Genomic DNA, 25281 nt, shown 5'->3' with positions numbered 1-25281 from the left:
TTTTTTTAATGTGTCTTTGGATTCGATTTGCAAGTATTTTGTTGAGGATTTTTGCATCTATATTCATTAGGGAGATTGGCCGGTAGTTTTCCTATTTTGTAGCATCTTTGCCTGGTTTTGGTATTAGATTGATGTTAGCTTCATAAAATGAGTTAGGTAGTGTTCCATTTTCTTCAATGTTTTGAAAGAGTTTGAGTAAGATTGGTGTCAGTTCTTTCTGGAAAGTTTGGTAGAATTCCTCTGTGAAGCCATCTGGCCCTGGGCATTTATTTGTGGGAAGATTTTTGATGACTGATTGGATCTCTTTGCTTGTGATGGGTTGGTTGAGGTCTTCTATTTCTTCTTTGGTCAGTCTAGGTTGTTCATATGTTTCCAGGAAATTGTCCATTTCCTCTACATTATCCAGTTTGTTGCCATACAGTTGTTCATAGTATCCTCTTATAATTTTTTTAATTTCTTCAGGATCTGCAGTTATGTCACCTTTTTCATTCATTATTTTGTTTATATGGGTCTTCTCTCTTTTTGATTTTGTCAGTCTAGCTAGGGGCTTGTCAATCTTGTTGATCTTCTCAAAGATCCAACTTTTGGTGATATTTATCCTCTCTATTGTTTTTTTGTTCTCTATGTCATTTATTTCTGCTTTAATCCTTGTTATTTCTTTTCTTCTACTTGGTTTAGGATTGGTTTGCTGTTCATTTTCTAGCTTCTTCAGTTGATCCATTAGTTCTTTGATTTTGGCTCTTTCTTCCTTTTTAATATATGCGTTTAGTGCTATAAATTTCCCCCTTAGCACTGCTTTTGCTGCATCCCATAGGTTTTGGTATGTTGTGTTCTGATTTTCATTCGTCTCTATATATTTAGCAATTTCTCTTGCTATTTCTTCTTTAACCCACTGATTGTTTAGGAGTGTATTGTTTAACCTCCAGGTATTTGTGAATTTTCTAAGTCTCTGATGGTTATTGACTTCTAATTGTATTCCATTGTGGTCAGAGAATGTGCTTTGAATAATTTCAACCTTTTTAAATTTACTGAGGCTTGTTTTATGTCCCAGCATATGATCCATTCTGGAGAAAGTTCCATGAGCACTAGAAAAGTATGTGTATCCTGGTGATTTGGGATGTAATGTCCTGTATATGTCTGTTAAATCTAATTCATTTATCAGATTGTTTAGGTTTTCAATTTCCTTATTGGTCTTCTGTCTGGTTGATCTATCTATAGGAGAGAGTGATGTGTTGAAGTCTCCCACAATTATTGTGGAAACATCAATTGCTTCCTTTAGTTTTGCCAGTGTTTCTCTCATGTATTTTGTGGCACCTTGATTGGGTGCATAGACATTTACGATTGTTATTTCTTCTTGCTGAATTGCCCCTTTTATTAGTATGTAGTGGCCTTCTTTGTCTCTCAAAACATCCCTGGATTTGAAGTCTATTTTATCTGAGATTAATATTGCTATACCTGGTTTCTTTTGGCTGTAGCTTGCATGAAATATTTTTTTCCATCCTTTCACTTTCAGTTTCTTTGTGTCCCTGTGTCTAAGATGAGTCTCTTGTATGCAACATATTGATGGTTCATTTTTTTTGATCCATTCTGCGAATCTATATCTTTTAATTGGGGAGTTTAATCCATTTACATTCAACGTTATAACCGTGAAGGCATTTCTTGAATCGGCCACCTTATCCTTTGGTTTATGTTTGTCATATTTTTCCCCTCTCTCTATTAATATCCTTTATTGTACCGATACCGAATCTCTTTAGTACTGAACCTTTCTCCAAGTCTCTCTGTCCTTTCTTTGTTTCTCTGTCTGTAGGGCTCCTTTAGTATCTCCAGTAGGGCAGGTCTCTTGTTAGCAAATTCTCTCAGCATTTGTTTGTCTGTGAAAAATTTAAGCTCTCCCTCAGATTTGAAGGAGAGCTTTGCTGGATAAAGTATTCTTGGCTGGAAATTTTTCTCACTCAGAATTTTAAATATATCGTGCCACTGCCTTCTCGCCTCCATGGTGGCTGCTGAGTAGTCACTACTTAGTCTTATGCTGTTTCCTTTGTATGTGGTGAATTGCTTTTCTCTTGCTGCTTTCAGAACTTGCTCCTTCTCTTCTGTGTTTGACAGTGTGATCAGAATATGTCTCGGAGTGGGTTTATTTGGATTTATTCTATTTGGGGTTCGCTGAGCATTTATGATTTGTGTATTTATGTTGTTTAGAAGATTTGGGAAGTTTTCCCCAACAATTTCTTTGAATACTCTTCCTAGGCCTTTACCCTTTTCTTCCCCTTCTGGAACACAGTGAGTCTTAGGGCCATTAAGGAAAGGTCCACAGGGCAGAGAGATCAGCTTTTCTTCGGGATTTGCATATGAGCCTCAGGGCCTGAGCTCTACCCTTCCCCTTTCTATGTTCACTAGAACTCCAAAAATCCTCCGCTTTTATTTTGGAGTTTTTCGTGTTGTTTTTTTCTATGCCTGTGTCCTCTCTGCTGGGCTGCCTGCTCTCAGATTCTCTGGTGTCTGGTCTCAGTCTATCTATGGTTGGAGTTTGGATCAGTAGAATGAGTTTCCGATAAGGGCTGCCACTGCAGTTCTCCCTTCTCCTTCCCGGAGCTGACAGCCCCTCCTCCCACGGGACTGAGCCTGGCAGGGAGGGGTGCGGGTCCCCTGGCCACAAAAACTTACAGATTTCGCTGATCTCAGCAGTTCCACGTTTTCATAAGTGTTGTATGAAGTATGCCCAAAGTCAGATTGCTCTGTGGTGTCCAGTCCACGCAGTTCCTGGCTTTCTACCTACTTTCCTGGAGGAGTAACTAAAACATACAGCTCACCAGTCCTCCATCTTGCCCCACCTCCCCAGGGGCTTCCTTTTAAACACCTCACAATGCTTTACAGCCTCCTCTATAGGTTCCTTTTCTCTTGCAACAGGCTCCTCCCACAGAGCTCCCTCTGAATCCTCAAGGTACAGTAAATTAAGTCTTTGTACAATGTCTTTATCTTTACACAATCCCACAAATAGTTGAATATAGGGCATTTCCTGTAATCTCTTGTTTTTCTTGTAGTACATCTCTTATTGGATAATCACTTGGAGGTCAAGAGTCCCATTCTCTGGCCACTCTGCCCCTTTACTTAATTTATGTTGTGGCCACACAGAGTTGCAATAATGTACTAACAATTCCTTCTTTAAATGACTTTCTCTAAATTTAGACCAATCATTAAGAATACTTCCCAAAGGAGATGTAGCCAGCATACTTTGAGAGTATCCCATGGCTGAGCAATGTCAACAGAAATCACAAAGACAGAAGATCAGAGTAGGGCTCCTCAAACAACTGATTCCCCACACACTGCAAACTGCACAAACTGCACACATTCAAAAGGAAAACCACAAATCCAGGGTAACAGATATTGGGGCTCAAACCTGGGTCTGCATGCATGATCTCTTTTCACACAATAGGCTAAATAAAACAAAAGGAAATACGCTTAAAAAAAAAAGGAAGGAAAGTGAACACACCGAAAGATCACGCACTTACCTAGCACAGGGAAAGTCCTGACTGCAAAGTCACCTTCACCCAGATATACGTGGTGTCCATCCATGGCAGGCAGTCTACCTGGACCCTCCAGTCCCAGTCCTCCAGGAAGAATTCCCTGGCAGCTGCTAGGCATGGAGCTGGGGGGTCCAAGAGAGCCCTGCAGCTGATGAGCTGCAGATTGGGCAGCTTCTGTCTGGCTTGCTAAATTGTTACCATCTGTGCCAGTTTGAAACTGTAATGTACCCAAGGAAAGACTATGTTCTTTCAATCCACTCTTCTGGGTGCAGACCTATTGTGGGTGGGATCTTTTGCTTAGGTTGTTTCCATGGAGCTGTGACCTACCCAATTGTAGATGGGACCTTTTGATTAGATTATTTCCATGGAGATGTGACCCTGCCCATTCAAGGTGGGTCTTAATTAGTTTACTGGTATCCTCTATGAGAGGATAAAAGGCAGAGACATTTTAAAGAGAGTTTAGAGCCAACCCAGACCCAGACATTTGGAGATGCTAAGCTAAGAGATGAAGCCCAGAGTTTGCCATGAAGAAGCTAAGTGAGAACCCACAGATACTTAAGGAGAAAGCCGCTGGAATCAGAAGCTGAAAGCAATGCAACCCAGGACCAAAGGACCAGCAGATGCCACGTGCCTTCCCAGCTGACATAGATTCCCGACGCAAGTGGCCTTTTCCTCAGAGGCCTACCTCTTAATGCCTAAATTTGGACATTTTCATGGCCTTAGAATCATAAATTTGTGAACTAATAAACCCCCATTGTAAAAGCCAATCCATTTTCTGGTATTTTGCATTCCGGCAGTTTTAGCAAACTGGAACACCGTAATAAAAACACTGTCCTATACAGTTAGGCCCATCTGATCCCGCATCAGAGAAACAAGTCTCTTTGCTTTGATGAGAAGGGAAGTTTATTGAAGTTGCATCAACAAGGAACTGGAGAAAATGAAAATCTTTCCAAGACTAGTTTGAAGTGAGAAAGGTGACTTTAGCTTTCATAGTTCAAACAAGCAAAGGAATGGCAAAGGTTCAGAAGAAAGCAGAAAAAAAAATAATAAAAGGGAAAAAAAAGGATTCATTAAAATTGAGTAATGGTTGTCTGCTTCATTTTGTGTGGTCAGCATATCCTGTTATCTTGTAGGCCCTTCTCTCTTTGTTGACCATTCAGTCCTCTGATCTTGTCCTTAAAAGGGAGGAAAGTACTGATGTAGTCCATATGGATTTGACCCTTTCGGGGGGTGATATCTAATCCCTACAAGTAGAGCTGGGAAAAGATCTCATTAATGTACCAAGAAAAAGAGTGTAAGCTTTTAAAATTAGACCACAGCAGACTATGCTAGTAAGGGCTTTCAAGCTTAAAGTGAATCAAAGCTAGTTGAGTGATTTGATTATAATAAGCGTTTCTAACTACCAAAGACTACTCAGCATTTACCAGCTAAAGGACTATACTGAGCATTTTCCCAATTATTCTGCTATCAATACCAATTGTGCATGGGGATCCCCAAGACTACTCTTAGGATCTAGATTTTCTAGAAAGGCATACAGAATACAGAAAAACTCAGAGTTATGGTTTATTACAATGAAAGGATAGAGATTAAAATCAGCAAAGTTAAAAATCACATAGGACAAAATCCAGGAGGGACAAGATAAGCTTCCAGTTGTCCTTTCCTAGTGATGTCATGCAGACAGTCCTTAATTCTCTGGCAATAGTTTGTGACAACGGATATGGAGTACTGTCCACCAGGGAAGCTCACCCAAGCCTTGGTGTCCAGGGTTTTTAATGGTGGTCATGTAGCTCTGGAGTGTCTGTGTAGCTGGCCTTAGTTACTCAGCTTCCAGCCTCTCCAGAGTTCATGCTGATTCAGTGTGGCCCAAGGCCCCTGGTTTCTAAAGACATGCATATCAGCAAGATATTCCAAGGGCCAGTGGCTGATCAAGGGTCTTTCCTTTTTTGGAATGGGCAGTGTAGGAACATTTGAGATCTGCCAAGTCAACATTTTACTGCACACCAATTGAGTTTCCATCATATACAAAAATCTCTGCTTCTATACAGCTCTTTCCATTCTCCTTTATGCTGTTAACATCATAATTAAATCTTTATGCATTGTGTGCCCATTAACATAGATTTATGATCATTGTTTTATGCATTTTGTTGTTTAAATCATGTAGGAAATAAAAACAAGACTTACAAACCAAAATTATAATAACGCTGGCTTTATATTTACCTATGTAGTCACTTTTTACCTTTGCTTTTTATTTCATCATATGGCTTTGAGTTACACTTCAGTGCCGTTTCATTTCACCTGAAGGACCTCCTCCTTTCTTGTAAGGCAAGTCCATTATTGATGAACTCCCTCAATTTTTGTTTTTATCTAGGTATGATTTTATTTCTTCTTCATTTTTGAAGGATATTTTTGTCAGATATAGAATTCTTAGTTGACAATATTTTTCTTTCAGCACTTGAAATATGTCATCTCCCTTCCTTCTGTCCTTCATGGTTTCTGAAGATGAAATGGCTATTAATCTTATTGAAGATCTCTTATACATGAGGAGTTGCTCTGTCTTACTGCTTTCAAGAGTCTCTCTTTGTCTTTGTCTTTCTGCAACATGACTATAGTATGTCACAATGTCCATCTTTTTGTTTATCCTAGGAAGTTTTTGGTCATTATTTCTTCAAATATTCTTTCTGGCCCTTTCTATCTCTTCTCTCCCTCTGGAACTCCCATTATGCATATACTAGTTTACTTGATGGTGTCCCACAGGTCTCTTGGGTACTGTTTACTTTTCTTTGTTATTTTCTCTTTCGGCTCTTCAGTCTGGATAATCTCAATTGAACTCTCTTCAAGTGTGCTAATTCTTTTTCTACTTGCTAAAATATACACTTGTTGTTTGCAGGATATATCTTTTTCCATCCCCTTACATTCTATATATTTAGATCTTCGAATATAAAGTGTATCTCCTGTAGACAGGATAAAGTTGGATCTTGTTTTTTTATCTGATCTTTTTTTTAAAAAATCCAGCCTGACCATCTCTCCCTTTGGATTTGATTGTTTAATCCATCCACATTTAATGTTGTTATTTATATAGTTGTACTTATGTCTGCCATTTCACACTATGTTCCTCTATTTCCCCTTTATTGCTTTTTTCCCATTAAGTGTATATCTTCTATTTATGCATTTTAATTCCTTTAATTTTTTTCACTGTATTTTTTTTTTACTTATTTCCTATTGGCTACTCTAATACTTACCATGTAAATATTAACTTTTCAGAAACAGCTTCAGAGTTATACTTTCTTAATTCCAGTGAGAAATGAGACTCCTATATAGCTCTATTCCCCACCCCACCCCCACACCCACTTTGTGGTAATATTTTTAAACCATTACAGCTATAAATGTTTCAAACCCAACCATCGTTATAATTTTTACCTTATATAATTTTATGTCTTTTAAAGAAGTTAGGAGAGCTTGTATACATTTATAGCTTTTGTTATGTTAACCTTCTTATTTATAATTTCTGGTTCTCTTTGTTCTTGTGGATTTGATTTACCAACTGGAGTAATTTCCACAGCCCAGTATAGCTTTTCTCCCATCTCTCTCTTGTTTACTTGTTTAGTGACTGCATGGATAATTTTAATGAAGTCTGTTTTCTCCCTGCAGTGTGAAACCTCTAATTTTGCTCCCCAGGGGTGCATCCTTGGGTATTCCCAGAGCCACCTTCCAATGACACTGGTTTCAGGAGGGCTGTCTTTCTCTGTTTCTTTCCCTGACACACTCGAGCTGTTAAGCTCCATTAATTTGGTCTGATGGCTCTACTGTTTTCAGCAATGCCTGAGGGTGTAAGTTGCTTCACAGACTATTGCAATCAAATTTGGGCCACTTTGAAATGTAGTTCCCAAGGTCAATGTTTGAGGTTTGCTCTGAGAATAGGAGGGCTCTACAAAGCTCTCTCTTTCCATGTTTCTTTGCACAAACTAGCTGTCCTACAGTTTAGTGTATGTCTCCACTGAATCTATAAATCTTCTAATTGCCTTCAACAAAACATCCACAGTTTTTGAGAGCAGTTAGACTTAAACTTCTCAAAATTATTGCAAATGAAATCAGTTCCTTTAGGAACTCGATTCTATGATCTGTTTCTCCTCTTGGGGAAAATCTCTAAGCCATGGCTGTGGCTCTGGTGCTGGGTGCAAGGACAGTATTTTCTGAGTGGCACCCCTACTTTATGAGCTGATCACTTGGTGGATTGGGGGTATAGCAGCTCCAACTTTCTTTGACTTGCCACCCCACAAGCCAGAGTGAAGGTGATTGGGACCCCAGTATTTTCAGAGGTGCTGTGTCCAAGGCAGAACCTCCATTTCACAAGACGGATCTGGGTGGAAGAGGGGATCCCTGATTCCTCGTCTGCACTCACCCAGAACTTAGCCTAAGCAACAGGTAACTGGGGGCAATATGAGAAATAACTCATGTCCTACCCCCTCCTGGAAAGACAACCCTCTGTCTGAGAGTCTGGGGTGGGGAGAAAATGTCATGTGTTCTTGGTTTTACCAGTCTAGAGAAGAGTGTTTTTTTTCCTCACAGAGATCGGAGGGGTGAGGAAGGACAGGTGTTGGTTCAAATTCCACAAACTCTCACAGTTCTTATGGAGTCTTCTTGAATAAATGTTTCTTTGTTTTCTGTATGCCCATAGGGCCATTTCCAGAGACTTTAAATGGATTTTTTTTTTGTTTTTTTTTTAAATAATTTTCACCAGTTTCACTGGGGAGCATGTCCGTGGAGCTCCTCACGCTGTCATGCCAGAAGTGGAATTGCCTGACCAATTTTTTATGGTTCTAAGTATGGACAATGTAAGTTGCTATTTCTCTCTCCTTTGTGAATAGTCATTTATGCCTTATGAATGTTTCCTTTTTCTGAAACTTCCCGCTAAACAGTCCTAATAACAAGCCTTCCTCACATCCCCACAATTTCTTACTTTATCTCTTGGCTAGAGCCAAAACAACACAGTGTCCCTCCTGTGTGCCTCTCTATTCTCCAAATAATGTTCAGCACTCCTATGTGCTCAGTCTTAACAAGAGTAGTTTTAGCATAGAAGTGAAATCCCTAGATGGAGGCATTTTCTATCCCCTGTAATATTCTTGGATAGAGAAAAAGAGCAGATAGATCCATTTGACAACACATGGGCAAACTCAATTTCTCCACAGACCTGTGTTTCCAGGTATATTGGATTTGGTGTTGATTGGCTTCAGTCACACGTAGATAGCAGATGATTATAGACTCCAAGAATTGGAAAAGACCTTGTCTAACTCCAATTGTCTAAGGAGTAAAACCATATCTAAAAATAAGACCATGATTAAAACTGATAATAGAATACTCTGAAGCCACTAAAATGTATTTGCTAAATAATTTTTCATTAGAAGGAATAATTCTTATCATGCATGCAATAGTGATATATGACATAATAATGAACTTGGGCTGCAAGAAATTTTAAAATTTTGGTCATAAGATATTTTCTAAGATAGATATTTTCAATTTGTCAGCTGATTATTCATTTCTGGACATCTTTGGCTGACGTCTAGATAATATATAGATAACCTTGTTCAATAGCACTAATTTCCTCACTTCCCATGCTATAGGCATCTACTCCTGGCCCACTCATTTACTATCTAGAATGCTTTCTGTAATAAAATTATTTATTTCTTCTCTTTTTGTCGAAAATATTTCCTTCAATTTTACCTCTAATATATGGGCTTTTTGTTTCAGGAATTGGTGACCTTCAGGGATGTGGTCATCAGCTTTTCTCAGGAGGAATGGGAATATCTGGATTCTGCTCAGAGGGACTTGTACTGGGATGTGATGATGGAGAACTACAGCAACTTGGTTTCATTGGGTAAATCTGTCTGTCTCAAATAATTTAGAATATGTTCTCTGGAATTCACTGAACTCAAGGCTATCTTAAAGAAACTAGGTGGATTTCTTCTCCTTTTTTCCAAGGGAATGGGTTGAATTTTGTTTCGTTTCAGATGACGCTTCCATTAGCACCTTCACCATTCTTCATGATGCTCATATCTTCTGAGACCCTTCATGTACTTTTACCTTCCTTGATACCCAGGGAGCAGGATTACACTCTTGGGACACTGACAGCATAACCGTTAAGATGTTATATTGTATTTGAGCTTAGAATTGTGACAGATGTTTTATGTTATTTTTCTTACCTACCTTAAGGTAAACACTGGGTCCTGATTTGTTCTGATTATTTAAAGAATCTCTACCCTTTATATTTTGGTGGATTGAAAAACAGAATTCAAATTCATTTCCTGCCACAAATATTGTCTTATACCTGCTTTGTGGTTAAAGAACTTTGCATTTAACATTAAAACAGTATTCCAGCAAGGGCCTTTTAATGTCTTACTAAACTATTTGTTTTTCTCTCAGTTTAACATAGTTCTTGCCTTGTACCAGGCCCTGTTCTAAGCACTTTAAATATATTGACTCATTTAATTCTGACAATGATACTATGACATGAATACTATTGGTTTTATCATTTTATGGAAGAGATCACTTGAGGCACAGAGTCCAAGGTTACATAGCCAGTTAGGATCAGAAGCAGGTTGTCTATCCAGGCAGTCTGGAGCCAAAGCAGTGTTCCTAATTGTTACTTTATACTGCCTCTCAGGATAGAGTAAGCTTAGGTTTAAATAAAATAGGACCTTTCTTTACCTTTCTGGTCTCTTAATGCTTCATAATTCTATGGTCACTCTGAGGTGAATGTTCTTTCCATTCCCTCACATTTCTATTCTCTGAGGTCTTTATCAAAATTATTTTTACTTTATTTTTAAAAAAGTTAACCAATTCTCAAAAGCATTTTTTAGAATTGGATATTTTTCTTGTAATTTTTTAATACCATTTATCACCTTTCTTTGGTGTAAGGAGGATATTCCAGTTGTAAGCCAGTTGTGATCATCTGATTGGAGGAAGGAAAGGAGCTCTGGAGGGTTGCAAAGGATGTGACAAGAAGACAGGGTCAGGTGAGTGAGGGCTGATGAAGCAAAGAAAGCCATCACCAGAGGAGAAAGCCCACCTGGTCAGAGAGGAGGTGGACCTTGTGATGTTTTTGTTGGGAAACTCCCTTCAAAGGCCTGTGAAACCTGAAGAAGCAAATTAAGATCATTCCCAATGCAACCGACTGTATTCCAGTTCCTTTTCTGTATTTAGACTTAAATACTTGCCTCTACTGACAAAAAGTATGGTTATTCACATACTCAAGGTTTATTTAGTGTCTACACTTAGCCAGATACTGCGCTAGCCCCATCAGTACAGTGGAGAGCAAGACCATTACAGATCCTGCTTTCACAGAGTTGACAATCTAGTAGGTAAGATGTATAATAAGCAAGTAAACAAATAAATAGAAAATATATTATATATACTGATATGTGCCATGAAGAAAAGTAAGCAGGGTAATGCAAAAGAGAATTATGGGAAAGAAGCAAATGTATGTAATCCAGAGTTTGCCCCTGGGAGAAGTTAAGACAGAAGCCCAGAGACAGTTTGGAGAAAGTCACCGAAACCAGAAGCTAAACCCAGGAGAGGCCCAGCAAACTCCAGCCATGAGCCTTCCCATGTGACAGAGGAAGCCCAGATGCCATTAGCCTTTCTTCAGAGATTTATTGTTCCGTGAACTTAAAATACTAAGTTCAGAAGATCACATCCAGGAGGGAAAAAGGAGAGAGAGAGGACTCTTTGTATTATCTGAAAACTAGAGGTCCTCAACTAAAAGGGTAAAGATATCTCTGGAGCCTTGCATGTGGTCCAGCCTGCCTCAGAGGGGTGGAGGATCACACAGACATTTGGGGTAAAAGTCCAAGTCATTATAACAGCAGAATGTACATTTTATTAAAATGACCTCTGTCCTAGGGTCCCTTCCTGTGCATCAGGATTCATAACTAAAAGTTTCTAAGAGCGGAACCAGTTTTGAATGTTCCATATTAAATAAATATGGTATCTCAAAAAAAAAAAGAGGGAGAGAGAATTATGGGGGCAGAGTTAATTCACACAGTGTAGTCAGAAAGTAATCTGTTTGATCATGTTTTGGCAATTTGTGGATATACAGTTTCCTGTCAGTGATTCACATAATGATTTTTATAACAATTGGAAATCCTCATCTGAATCAGTAATGTTTTTCTAAATCAGTCATTCCTTCTTATTAGTTGCCCTCATGCTCTTTGGTAAACTGAAAATGTAGTTCTATTGGGAAAGGCAGGAAGAATGTTTCACCATGACCTTTAAATGACTATCTAATTAACTACCTCAAATGGTGCATTTCAAATTTTCTACCTCCGTTTGGAATCTCTCTGCCACTGTAGTTTATTTCATTTCCTTTCACATCCCCCTTTTGGTCAAGAAGATGTTCTCCATCCCACGATGCCGGGTCTACATTCCTCCCTGGGAGTCATATTCCACGTTGCCAGGGAGATTCACTCCCCTGGGTGTCTGATCCCACGTAGCGGGGAGGACAGTGATTTCACCTGCCAAGTTGGCTTAGCTAGAGAGGGAGGGCCACATCTGAGCAACAAAGAAGTATTTGGGAGGAGGCTCTTAAGCACAATTATAGGGAGGCCTAGCCTCTCCTTTGCAGCAAGTCTTCCCAAGTGCAAGTCCTATGGTAGAGGGCTCAACCCATCAAACCACCAGTCCCCTATGTCTGTGAGCACATCAGCAACCATCAAGGTGGGGAAGCCCAATACCCCTGCAGTCTCCACGAGCTCCTCAAGGGGGCTCTGCATATTTTTTTCATTGTTTTTTTTTTAATTAGCTTTTTTTTTTTTAATCAATTTTATCAAAAAAAATTTTTTTAAATGCAATAAAAAAACATTTCCAACAAACCATAACAAGGGAGTAAGGAAAAGACAACTAACCTAAGATAACTACTTTACTTCCAACATGTTCCTACTCTACCGCACGAAAGTAACCTAATATAGCAACATTTCTGTGAACTGGTTCCTACTATCCCCATCAGAAATTAACAGACCATAGTCATTCCTGGGCATCCCCAGAACGTTAAATAGCTTATCTGTTCTTCTTGGATTATTGTTCCCCAATCCTTAATTGCTCTCTATTGCTAGTTCCCCTACATTCTACATTATAAACCATTTGTTTTACATTTTTCAAAGTTCACATTAGTGGTAGCATATAATATTTCTCTTTTTGTGCCTGGCTTATTTCGCTCAGCATTATGTCTTCAGGGTTCATCCATGTTGTCATATGTTTCACGAGATCGTTCCTTCTTACTGCCGCTTAGTATTCCATCGTGTGTATATACCATATTTTATTTATCCTCTCATCTATTGAAGGACATTTGGATTGTTTCCATCTGTTGGCAGTTGTGAATAATGCTGCTATGAACATTGGCGTGCGGATATCTGTTCGTGTCACTGCTTTCAGATCTTCCGGGTATATACCGAGAAGTGCAATCGCTGGATCGAAGGATAACTCTATATCTAGTTTTCTAAGGAACTGAAAGACTGACTTTCAGAGTGGCTGAACCATTATACTGTCCCACCAACAATGAATAAGAATCCCAATTTCTCCACATCCCCTCCAGCATTTGTAGTTTCCTGTTTGTTTAATGGCAGCCATTCTAATTGATGTGAGATGGTATCTCATTGTGGTCTTAATTTGCATCTCTCTAATAGCTAGTGAAGCTGAACATTTTTTCATGTGTTTCTTGGCCATTTGTATTTCCTCTTCAGAGAACTGTCTTTTCATATCTTTTGCCGATTTTATAATTGGGCTGTCTGTACTCCTGTCGTTGAGTTGTAGGATTTCTTTATGTATGCAAGATATCAGTCTTCTGTCAGATACATGGTTTCCAAAAATTTTTTCCCATTGAGTTGGCTGCCTCTGCCTTTTTGACAAATTCCTTTGAGGTACAGAAACTTCTGAGCTTGAGGAGTTCCCATTGATCTATTTTTTCTTTTGTTGCTTGTGCTTTGGGTGTAAAGTCTAGGAAGTGGCCACATAATACAAGGTCTTGAAGATGTTGAAGATGTTTCCCTACATTATCTTCTAGGAGTTTTATGGTACCGTCCTTTATATTGAGATCTTTGATCCATTTTGAGTTAATTTTTGTGTAGGGTGTGAGGTAGGGGTCCTGTTTCATTCTTTTAGATATGGATATCCAGCTCTCCCAGCCCCATTTGTTGAAAAGACTGTTATGTCCCAGTTCAGTGGCTTTGGGAGCCTTATCAAAGATCAGTTGGCCATAGATCTGGGGGTCTGTCTCTGAATTCTCAATTCGATTCCATTGATCAATATGTCTATCTTTGTGCCAGTACCATGCTGTTTTGACAACTGTGGCTTTATAATAAGCTTCAGAGTCAGGGAGTGTAAGTCCTCCCACGTCATTTTTCTTTTTTAGTGTCTTTAGCAATTCGAGGCGTCTTTCCTTTCCAAATAAATTTGATTGCTAGCTTTTCCAAGTCTGCAAAGTAGGTTGTTGGAATTTTTATTGGGATTGCATTGAATCTGTAGATGAGTTTGGGTAGAATTGACATCTTAATGACATTTATTCTTCCTATCCACAAACATGGAATATTTTTCCACCTTTTAAGGTCCCCTTCTATTTCTTTTAGTAAGGTTATATAGTTTTCTTTGTGTAGGTCTTTTACACCTTTGATTAAGTTTATTCCTAGGTACTTGATTTTTTTAGTTGCTATTGAAAATGGTATCTTTTTCTTGAGTGTCTCTTCAATTTGTTCATTTCCAGCATATAGAAACATTACTGACTTATGAGCATTAATCTTGTATCCCGCTACTTTGCTAAATTTGTTTATTAGCTCTAGTAGCTGTATTATCAATTTCACAGGGTTTTCCAGATATAAGATCATATCATCTGCAAACAGTTTTACTTCATCCTTTTCAATTTGGATGCCTTTTATTTCTTTGTCTTGCCGGATTGCCCTGACTAGCACTTCCAGCACAATGCTGAATAACAGTGGTGACAGTGGGCATCCTTGTCTTGTTCCTGATCTTAGAGGGAAGGCTTTCAGTCTCTCACCATTGAGTACTATGCTGGCTGTGGGTTTTTCTTATATGCTCTTTATCATATTGAGGAAGTTTCCTTCAATTCCTACCCTCTGAAGTGTTTTTACCAAAAAGGGATGTTGGATTTTCTTGAATGCTTTTTCAGCATCTATTGAGATGATCATTTGATTTTTCTCTTTTGATTTATTAATGTGTTATAATACATTGATTGATTTTCTAATGTTGAACCATCCTTGCATGCCTAGAATGAACCCCACTTGGTCATGGTGTATGATTTTTTTAATTTTGGATTCGATTTGCAAGTATGAGTAAGAGTTCCAGTTTCTCCACATCCTCTCCAGCATTTGTAGTTTCCTGTTTGTTTAATGGCAGCCATTCTAATTGATGTGAGATGGTATCTCATTGGATTCGATTTGCAAGTATGTTGTTGAGAATTTTTGCATCTGTATTCATTAGGGAGATAGCCCTGGAGTTTTCCTTTTTTGTAGCATCTTTGCCTGGTTTTGGTATTAGATTGATGTTAGCTTCATAAAGTGAGTTAGGTAGTGTTCCATTTTCTTCGATGTTTTGAAAGAGTTGAAGTAAGATTGGTGTCAGTTCTTTTTGGAAAGTTTGGTAGAATTCCCCTGTGAAGCCATCTGGCCCTGGGCATTTATTTGTCTGAAGCTTTTTGATGACTGTTTGGATCTCTTTGCTTGTGATTGGTTGGTTGAGGTCTTCTGTTTCTTCTCTGGTCAGTCTAGGTTGTTCATATGTTTCCAGGAAATTGTCCATTTCCTCTACATTATCCAGTTTGTTGGCGTACAGTTGTTCATAGTATCCTCTTATAATTTTTTAAATTTCTTCGGGATCCGCAGTAATGTCACCTTTCTCACTCATTATTTTGTTTATGTGGGTCTTCTCTCTTTTTTATTTTGTCAGTCTAGCTAGGGGCTTGTCAATCTTGTTGATCTTCTCAAAGAACCAAATTTTGGTGATATTTATCCTCTCTATTGTTTTTTTGTTCTCTATGTCATTTATTTCTGCTTTAATCCTTGTTATTTCTTTTCTTTTACTTGGTTTAGGAATGGTTCGCTGTTCATTTTCTAGCTTCTTCAGTTGCTCCATTAGTTCTTTGATTTTGGCTCTTTCTTCCTTTTTAATGTATGTGTTTAGTGCTATAAATTTCCCCCTCAGTACTGCTTTTCTGCATCCCATAGGTTTTGGTACGTTGTGTTCTCATTTTCATTTGTCTATATATTTAGCAATTTCTCTTGCTATTTCTTCTTTAACCCACTGATTATTTAGGTGGGTGTTGTTTAACCTCCAGGTATTTGTGAATTTTCTTTTATTGACTTCTAATTGTATTCCATTGTGGTCAGAGAATGTGCTGTGAATAATTTCAATTTTTTTTTAATTTATTGAGGCTTGTTTTATGTCCCAGCATATGATGTATTCTGGAGGAAGTTCTGTGAGCACTAGAGACAAAATGTGTATCCTGGTATTTGGGATGTAATGTTCTATATATGTCTGTTAAATCCAATTCATTTGTCAAATTGTTTAGGTTTTCAGTTTCCTTATTGGTCTTGTGTCTGGTTGATCTATCTATAGGAGAGAGTGATGTGTTGAAGTCTCCCACAATTATTGTGGAAACATCAGTTCCTTCCTTTAGTTTTGCCAGTGTTTGTCTCATGTATTTTGTGGCACCATGATTGGGTGTATAACCATTTATGATTGTTACTTCTTGTTGAATTGCCCCTTTTATTAGTATGTAGTGGCCTCCTTTGTCTCTCATAACATCCTTGCATTTAAAGTCTATTTTATCTGAGATTAATACTGCTACTCCTGCTTTCTTTTGGCTGTAGCTTGCATGCAATATTTTTTCCATCCTTTCACTTTCAATTTCTTTGTGTCCCTGTGTCTAAGATGAGTCTTTTGTATGCAACATATTGATGGTTCAGGTTTTTTTTTTTTTTGATCCATTCTGTGACTCTATATCTTTTAATTGGGGAGTTTAATCCATTTACATTCAACATTATTACTGTGAAGGCATTTCTTGAATCAGCCATCTTATCCTTTGGTTTATGTTTGTCATAGGTATTTTTTCCCTTTCTCTATTAATGTCCTTTAACGTACCCATACTGAGTCTCTTTAGTATTGAACCTTTCTCCATATCTCTCTCTCTTTTCTTTGTTTCTCTGTCGGTAGGGCTCCCTTTAGTATCTCAAGTAGGGCAGGTCTCTTGTTAGCAAATTCTCTCAGCATTTGTTTGTCTGTCAAAAATTTAAGCTCTCCCTCAAATTTGAAGGAGAGGTTTGCTGGATAAAGGATTCTTGGTTGGCAATTTTTCTTGCTCAGAATTTTAAATGTGTCATGTCACAGCCTTCTCACCTCCATGGTGGCTGCTAGGTAGTCACTACTTAGTCTTATGCTGTTTCCTTTGTATGTGGTGAATTGCTTTTCTCTTGCTGCTTTCAGAACTTGCTCCGTCTCTTCTGTATTTGACAGTGTGATCACAGTATGTCTCAGAGTGGGTTTATTTCGATTTATTCTATTTGGAATTCACTGGGCATTTATGATTTGTATATTTATGGTGTTTAGAAGATATGGGAAATTTTGCCCAACAATTTCTTTGAATATTCTTCCTAGATCTTTACCCTTCTCTTCCCCTTCTATTTGGACGTTTTATATTATCTATCATATCCCTGAGGTCCATTTCGATTTTTCCCCCATTCTTTCTTTTGTTCTTTCATTCTCCATTCTGCTGTCTTCCAGGTCACTGATTCGTTGTTCACCTTCCTCTAGTCTTATACTATGAGTATCCAGAATCTTTTTAATTTGGTCAGCAGTTTCTTTTATTTCCATAAGATCTTCTATTTTTTTATTTACTCTTGCAATTTCTTCTTTATGCTCTTCTAGGCTCTTCTTCATGTCCTTTATATCCTGTGCCATGGTCTCGTTGTTCATCTTTAGTCCTTTGATTAATTGCTCCAAGTACTGTGTCTCCTCTGATCTTTTGATTTGGGTGCTTGGGCTTGGGTTATCCATATTGTCTGTTTTTTTCATATGCTTTAAAATTGTCTGTTGTTTTTTGGCCTCTTGGCATTTGCTTAACTTAATAGGATGCTTTTAGGATTTGTAGACCAATTAATACCCTTATCTCTAATTTGTCAGTTCTGTAGCTTCGTGGAGTACACTTTCTCTAACTAACCAGCAGGTGGCTTCCATGAGCCACCTATTCCCCTCAAGCCAGTTCTCTCCCACTTTTTCTTTGTGGTAAGTGAGGGTATGAGTTTTGTGGGGTCCAACTGGTGTACCAAGCTTGCGTGTGTAGTTGGTGTTGCCCGCCCTGCATATGGGGCTTGTGTCTGGGCAGTCAGGGAGGGTGGGCGGCTCTAACAATCAAATCTCTCTGGTGTTCCTGGAGATTTAAAGCTGCTGCAATAGTCTAATCCTTCAGTTCAGTCCTGCCACAGTTTGTCTCTGCCGCCGACCCAAAAGTCCTTGGTATTCGCGTATGGCCCCTGGGACTTGCGAGTGGGTCCCTCTTCCAGGCCATGCACCCCCAGGTCCTCTGTTGAGGGATGACTCTGCTATGTCACAGGTGAGTGCCGTCCCCCCAGGGTGGTTCTGGTCTGCTGGGCTGTGTAGGGATGTTCCCAGTCTGCTGAAATGATGGCTGAATGGGGCGTGTTAATTCACACAGCTCTGCCTTCCCAACTCTGGGACAACCAGCTGAGGGTGTGGGAGAGGCTAATGTCCACGCCCAATTTTGTGGTGTGTGTGTGTATGTTGTTGGAAACACTTCCTGTCACACTGGGTTGTCTGGGGCAGCTCTGGGCTGTGGAGCCAGCACCTGGCAGGAGTGTTCCCTGCCCACCAGGAAGATGACTGTGAGAGTATGCCCCCCTTTTCTTGGGAAGTTGTGGTGTTTAGCGAATTTTCTAAGCCACTGGACTTGTTGCCTTGTGTCTCAGAGCTCTTTTAGTTCTGCTTTTGTTTTGACTTGCCAAAATTGCAAGTCTTTGAGGCTTTCTGTAATGGGCCTCTTAGAGTAACTGTTTTAGAAAAAGAGAAAAATAAAAAAAAATTAAAATAAAGAAGGGCCCTCCTTGCAGATCTAATAGGCTATTGAAATGCTAAGATACAAGGAGATTAGGGCCATTAAGGAACACTCCAGGGAGCAGAGAAACCTGTTTTTCAGACAAAGAAACTCGTCTTCTGGATTTGCATATGAGCCTGACTTTGCCTGAGCTCTGCCCTTCCCTGTTCTATGTTCACCAGAACTCCAAAAATCTCCGCTTTTATTTTTGGGTTTTTCTTGCTGTTTTTGCTATCCCTATCTCCTCTCTGCCAGGCTGGCTGCTCCCATATGCTCTGGTGTCTGGTCTCAGTCTATCTGTGTTTGGAGTTTGGATCAGTAGAATGAGTTTCCGATAAGAGCCGCAACTGCAGTTCTCCCTCCTCATTCCCAGTGCTGACAGCCCCTCCTCCCACGGGACTGAGCCTGGCAGTGAGGGGCGCGGGTCCCCTGGCTGCGAAAACTTACAGATTTCACTGATCTCAGCAGTTCCACGTATTCATGAGTGTTGTATGAAGTATGCCCAAAGTCAGATTGCTCTGCAGTGGCCAGTCCACGCAGTTCCTGGCTTTCTACCTACTGCCCTGGAGGAGTAACTAAAACATACACCTCACCACTCCACCATTTTGGCCCACCCCTGCTTTGATTTTTGTATTATCAATATAGTGGCCTTGCCTAAGCTCCTTCAAGTGATTTGTGTCCTCTGACATGATTCATTAATATTTTAAAACTTCCTTGCTTTCTGACACAGTAGTCCAGGGTACATATTGTACCGTCCCTGTTCCAGATCATGATTCAGACCTTTTCTTTAAGAGCCCTGGTTCATTAAGGCAGATACAGCATTTAAAGACCACAACCTGGGCAATAGTCATGCTTGCAACTTTTTGTTTTGTGGGAGGTAAGTCTTCAACAATTTTATCTCAAAAGAAAATTGATCTTTTTACTTTTGTGTCTTCGGAGGTTAATTTCGAATATTTATTTACCTAGAAAATGATTAATCTGTATTTTCCAATTTATTGGCATAGAACTGTTATACCCTTTTTAAAAATACCCACTCTAATGGTTCTTTCCCGTTTTTATTTTTTAAATTTTTTCGCTGTTTATGTATTTTCTAATTCATTCCACTTCTATATTTATTAATTTTTCCCTTTAGTTTTTCTTCAGTTCACTGTGTTCTTTTCTATCTTTCTGAGTGGCTTATATACATTGGTTATTTTCATTCTTTCATTTTTCTATTAATGTAAGCATTTAAATCTTGATTTTTTATCTAACCAACATAGTTGAGTTCCATAGATTCTAAGTTATAAAGTTTTCACTATCATGGCTCTCTAAAAATTTTGGAATTTAAATACATTTTCACATTGAAAGTTATTTAGTAGAGAATTTCTTCATTTCTAAGTGAAAGTGCTTTTGATTTACTGATATTATCATTCTATCTGTTTTTATTGTTTTACAGTAAAATAACAATGGTGCTTGCATTATTTCACCTTTATTGCACATAACATAATTCAGTCATGGGAAATTATTCTTGCCCCATATCTTGCAAAGTTCATCTGTCACTGGGGATTTTCCTTAGGCTGTTCCCTCATCTGATTGCCAACCTCCAGCCAATGCCCAACAAATCCTCTGTTACAAAGTCCCTTATACTCTAACCACCTTATATGACTTTCTCAATATCATTGTTAGCTATTTCCCTTTTTTAGCCCCAAGCGTTTGTTCAGAATTTCAAAAGGTATATATCATTGTGATACTTTTTTGGGAAGTATAACAATGGTTGGCTTTGGCTATAAGAAAATGAAAGGAATATCTGGGAAAAAGCATGAAGAAAAAATATTCTGGGATTTCAGTAGGGCAGATGAATAAGAGTAAAAATGCTTCTGAAGAGAAATAAAACATTATCTTGATATGTGGGATGAAGAAAAGCAATCATAGTTCTGCATACGAGGGAATGCATAGCAATTGTGGAGACACCAATATGTGTAAATGGAGGTGCAATTAGAGAATCACTTATAAATACCCACCACATGTATGTATTTGTATGTATGCATGTTTATCTATGTACGTATATATCTCAGTATAATATGTATACATAATCACTGTAGTATAGTGTGAGGGTTAGGAGGTAGGGAGATATATACTATAACTTTTGCATTATTCTTATAGTTATATAATGATTTTGATAATCAATTGTGTTCTCTGGTGACTTATCTTTATCTTTGTAATATTTACCTTTATTCTCATTTAGAATCCTTTCATCCGATTATTTATTTTTTGATAATTATTAACGATTGTGTCCTTGGGGCTTGTTACTTAGTTGCACTTGAAATTATTGCATTTGTCCTTATGGAGTTTAAGGAATAAAGAAAGAAATGGTATAATAGAAGAGAAAATTACTAAATACACAATTGAAAAAGAGGATATGAGGACAAGGAACTAGATATTGGAATAGTGACATAGATATTGGAATAACTAGATATTGGAATATGGAAATACTTAGATTTATTAGTACATCCTTTTCTAAGTGTAGGAACTTTCAGATCTGAACAATGAAAAGGAGCTGGCCATACAAAAAGCCTATTTGTGAATGATTAAACATCCTGTAGGTAGCTGTAAAAGATGAGAAATGTGGCTTAATCTAAAAGGTGAAAAAAAGATTAGAAGAAAGGGGACAGTGGATTAAAACGAGGTCTTATAAACAACACCTTGTTATCTATGGTAAAGTATTTGGATTTTGTTGTAAGAGAAAAGAAACTATCAAAAAAATTGTTAGTATGGATTATCAGATTTTGATTTGCATTACCTGTATCTCTACAAGATACTGATGACTGGTTCCTATTACTATAGATATTGGTTCATTTTATCTGGATGGGTTCCTGACTACCAGTACATAAGCTCATCAGGTGATGATTAAAACCTAAAGTTCAGATTCACTGACTTAATCTGTTTCTCTTATCACAAATCTCAAAATCTTAAATATGTTGTTACCATTCTCTGAGCTCTTCTTGCTTTTGTTCCAATTTCTTAACAGTATTTTAGTCACTCACTTATATTATGAATTATTTTCAGTTTGTCTTCTCTGGTTTCTAAAATTATTTTTGTGATGTATGAAGAAAATTTGTCTTTCTTCTTTTTTCCAGATTTGGAGTCCAAATATGAGACAGAGAGTTTATCTGTAGGAGAGGACATTATTGCAAACAATAGTTCTCAGTGGGAGGAAATGGAAAATAAATCCCTTGGCCTTCAAAGCTCCATTTTCAGAAATGTCTGGCAAAGTAAAAGCAGGAGTGAACTACAAGGACCTGAAGTGGGATATTACAGTCAAATGAAAACCATGTCTGAAAAAGTGCCCATTTATAAGAATCAAAAATCTTTTACATTACATCAGAGCATTCATCAAAGTGAAAAAGCCTATGAATATAAGAAATATGGGAAGGTCTTTAGTTATGACTCATACTTTGATGAATATGAGAGAGTACTTACTGGTGAGAAGACATATGAATGTAACAAATATTGGGAAACCTTTGGTGTGGATGACCCACACACTCTACAACTGAAAATTCACACAGCTGTGAAATCCTGTAAGTATATGGAATATGGGAAGATGCTTAGTTTTTATGAAGACCTTAGTGTACATGAAAAAATTCATAATGATGAGAAGTGCAATAAATGTAAGGAATATGGAAGAACGTTTAGAGTAGTTGGAGAAATTACTCCATTTCAGAGAACTCGTGCCGGCGAGAAACCATATAAATGCACATTCTGTGGGAAATTCTTTAGAATACATGCACAACTTACTCGACATCAGAAAATTCATACTGATGAGAAACCTTACAAATGTATGGAATGTGGCAAGGACTTTAGATTTCATTCACAGCTTACTGAACATCAGAGAATTCATACTGGTGAGAAACCCTACAAATGTATGGAATGTGAAAAGGTGTTTAGAATTAGTTCACAGCTTATTGAACATCAGAGAATTCATACTGGTGAGAAACCTTATGCATGTAAGGAATGTGGAAAGGCTTTTGGAGTCTGTAGAGAACTTGCTCGACATCAGAGAATTCATACTGGTAAGAAACCCTATGAATGCAAGTCGTGTGGGAAAGTCTTTAGAAATAGTTCATCCCTGACTAGACATCAGAGAATTCATACTGGTGAGAAACCCTATAAATGTAAGGAATGTGGAAAAGCTTTTGGAGTAGGTAGTGAACTTACCAGACATCTGAGAATTCACAGTGGTCAAAAACCCTATGAATGTAAGGAGTGTGGGAAGTTCTTTAGACTTACTTCAGCACTCATTCAACATCAGAGAATTCACAGTGGTGAGAAACCCTATGAATGTAAAGCATGTGGGAAGGCCTTTAGACATAGTTCAGCCCTTACTGAACATCAGAGAATTCATACAGGAGAGAAACCTTATGAATGTAAGGCATGTGGGAAGGCCTTTAGACATAGTTCATCCTTCACCAAACATCAGAGAATTCACACAGGTGACAAAGCCTATGAATGTAAAGAATGTGGGAAGGCATTTAGTGTGGGTAGGCAGCTTATTTGACATCAGAAAATTCATGCCGGTAAGAAATTATTTTAATGAAAGTGTATAAAGGTATTTTGTTTCTGTTTTTCACTGAAAAAAAAAAAAAAAAACACTTGTGTGTTTAACAAGAAGTAATCAAAGGGATTTATCTCTCATTTTAAAAATCTGTTTCAGACATTTTGGCCACTATATTTAGAAGTGGATTCCTAATCATAGGTGATATATACTTTACACTTTATTAGATATTGCCAAACAGTTCTTAACATCCGTTGACATGTGATGATCCCTATTAATAAGTCCATTTCTGAAATGTGTGGAATATGAATTACCCTAAGTATTAGTGATTTGAATATCTTTTGATACGAGTTTCTTGTCCAGGCATGTTTAGCTTACCATGACTTTGCTGTTTGTGCTTTTGCCCTTTTTTTCTATTTGTTGCTTTTGGTTTACTGATTTATATTATTTTTCAAATACATGTTTTTGCATTCTAATTTTTTGTTATATATGGTGTACTTACCTCCTCCCAGAGTTAGAACTCCCAATTAAATACAATGTGGTCTGAAAGTCTTATGACTCTGCATAGTTTTTGTATTTATTTTGTTTTGCTTCCTGTTGTTTTTGTTTTAATGATAGGTGTGTGATCTGCTTTCCATTTTCATCACATGGTTGACTTCTTTTTGAATTTCTGTTTGCTTTGGACACAACAGATTCTCCCAAATATCTCCCACAACACAGTTCCCTTAAGGAGCCTTTTGATCTTGATCTTCAGGTAGTACTAGCCAGTATCAAAATGAAAAGAGGTTTTTCAAATATTTAATAAAAATTACAACCCATTCTGTCAGTATCTTAAATTTGTTAAACACCTTTAAAATGAGAGAAAAGTTCACATCTATTGCAATGTTTATAAAATGATCACCGAACTCATGTTAAGTTTACAATTATAGGCATAACTTGGAGATAGTGAAGATATTGCAGGTTTGGTTACAGACCACCACAATAAAGTTAATGTCTGAATAAGGCAAGTCACAAATTTTTTGGTTTCCCAATGCATGTAAAAGTTATGTTTACACTACACTGTAGTCTATTAAATGGGCATGTCTAAAAAATGTACATACCTCAATTAAAATGTCACATAGAGACATGACGTGAGCACATGCTGTTGGAAAAATAGTGCCAATAGATTTCCTCAGTTCAGGGTTGTCATAAAACTTAAATTTGTTTTTTAAAAAAAGACTGTTTCTGTGAAGTGCATTGAAGCAAAGCACAATAAAGGTATACCTATATTTTGTTATTATGGTTTCAGTTGGTTTCTGTCTTCTCATTATAATTTTTATTTTTATTTCCTTTCAAAGTTACCTCACTAGGGTTTGGGCAGTTAAACAATGGTAGAGCTTCTTTGATTTTTGTAATCTCTCTTAACTCATTTAAAAAAAGAAGAAGTAGAGACAGTAACAGAGAGCCAATGTTGCAAGTCTTAGCTTTCCTCCATCTCTTAGAACAATCTTTGTGATCATGAGCCACTAATTATTAGATTTTTATAAGAAAAGTACCTATTTTTAATTACATTTGTGTCACCATCATTCATTAGATTTTAATTTTTGAAATTGGGGTCTTTTCCAGAAATTATGTACTCGTTGAAGTTTTGTGTGATCATTATTAAGCCATTCTCTCACTGGATATACTGACCTATGTTATCTTTAAGTATTCTTTACTAGTATTTTATTGAAGTAAGTCTTTTAAAATATATATAATTGGTAGCTTCTTCATATCTTGACAGTAAGGAAATGAGTCTCAGTTACTGCCCTTTTCTTTTAAGATATTTATCTATTTCATATGATTGAAACAGAGTTGAACATGCTACTTACTGAAATATTATGTGACCACCACTGTTGATTTACTATCGGATACCTCTCTACCTGTTTGTTCTGAGCAATCATCAGTGATAATTAACTTTCCTCTTCTTGATGTAATACTCCATGACTACTTGCCCTGTTTTTTTTTCTTTACACTTTAAACAAATTTAGACAATGAGGTGTATAAACCTTATGTACAGACAGAAAATAAATGACAGAAACAAAATAACCATGTGTCTTGACACTTACTTTTTGAAATCATAAATGAATAAAATATATCTG

The 25281-nt window shown here is 37.6% G+C and overlaps 1 protein-coding gene across 1 annotated transcript in view; it reads left to right on the top strand.

Annotated features, from left to right (window-relative positions):
- The window catches only part of LOC119521689 (zinc finger protein 260), a 129351-nt gene that overhangs the window by 35069 nt on the left and 69001 nt on the right, over positions 1-25281 (top strand). Inside the window, exons 3-5 of the mRNA XM_037820266.1 lie at positions 8263-8356; positions 9270-9396; positions 21747-23143. Of these exons, the coding sequence (XP_037676194.1) occupies positions 8263-8356; positions 9270-9396; positions 21747-23143 (1618 nt within the window). The remainder of the gene's footprint in view (positions 1-8262; positions 8357-9269; positions 9397-21746; positions 23144-25281) is intronic.

Source organism: Choloepus didactylus, chromosome 27, assembly GCF_015220235.1.
Source record: "Choloepus didactylus isolate mChoDid1 chromosome 27, mChoDid1.pri, whole genome shotgun sequence".
In the NCBI taxonomy this organism is placed as follows: Eukaryota; Metazoa; Chordata; class Mammalia; order Pilosa; family Megalonychidae; genus Choloepus; species Choloepus didactylus.
This window is presented reverse-complemented; position numbering and strand designations above follow the sequence as displayed.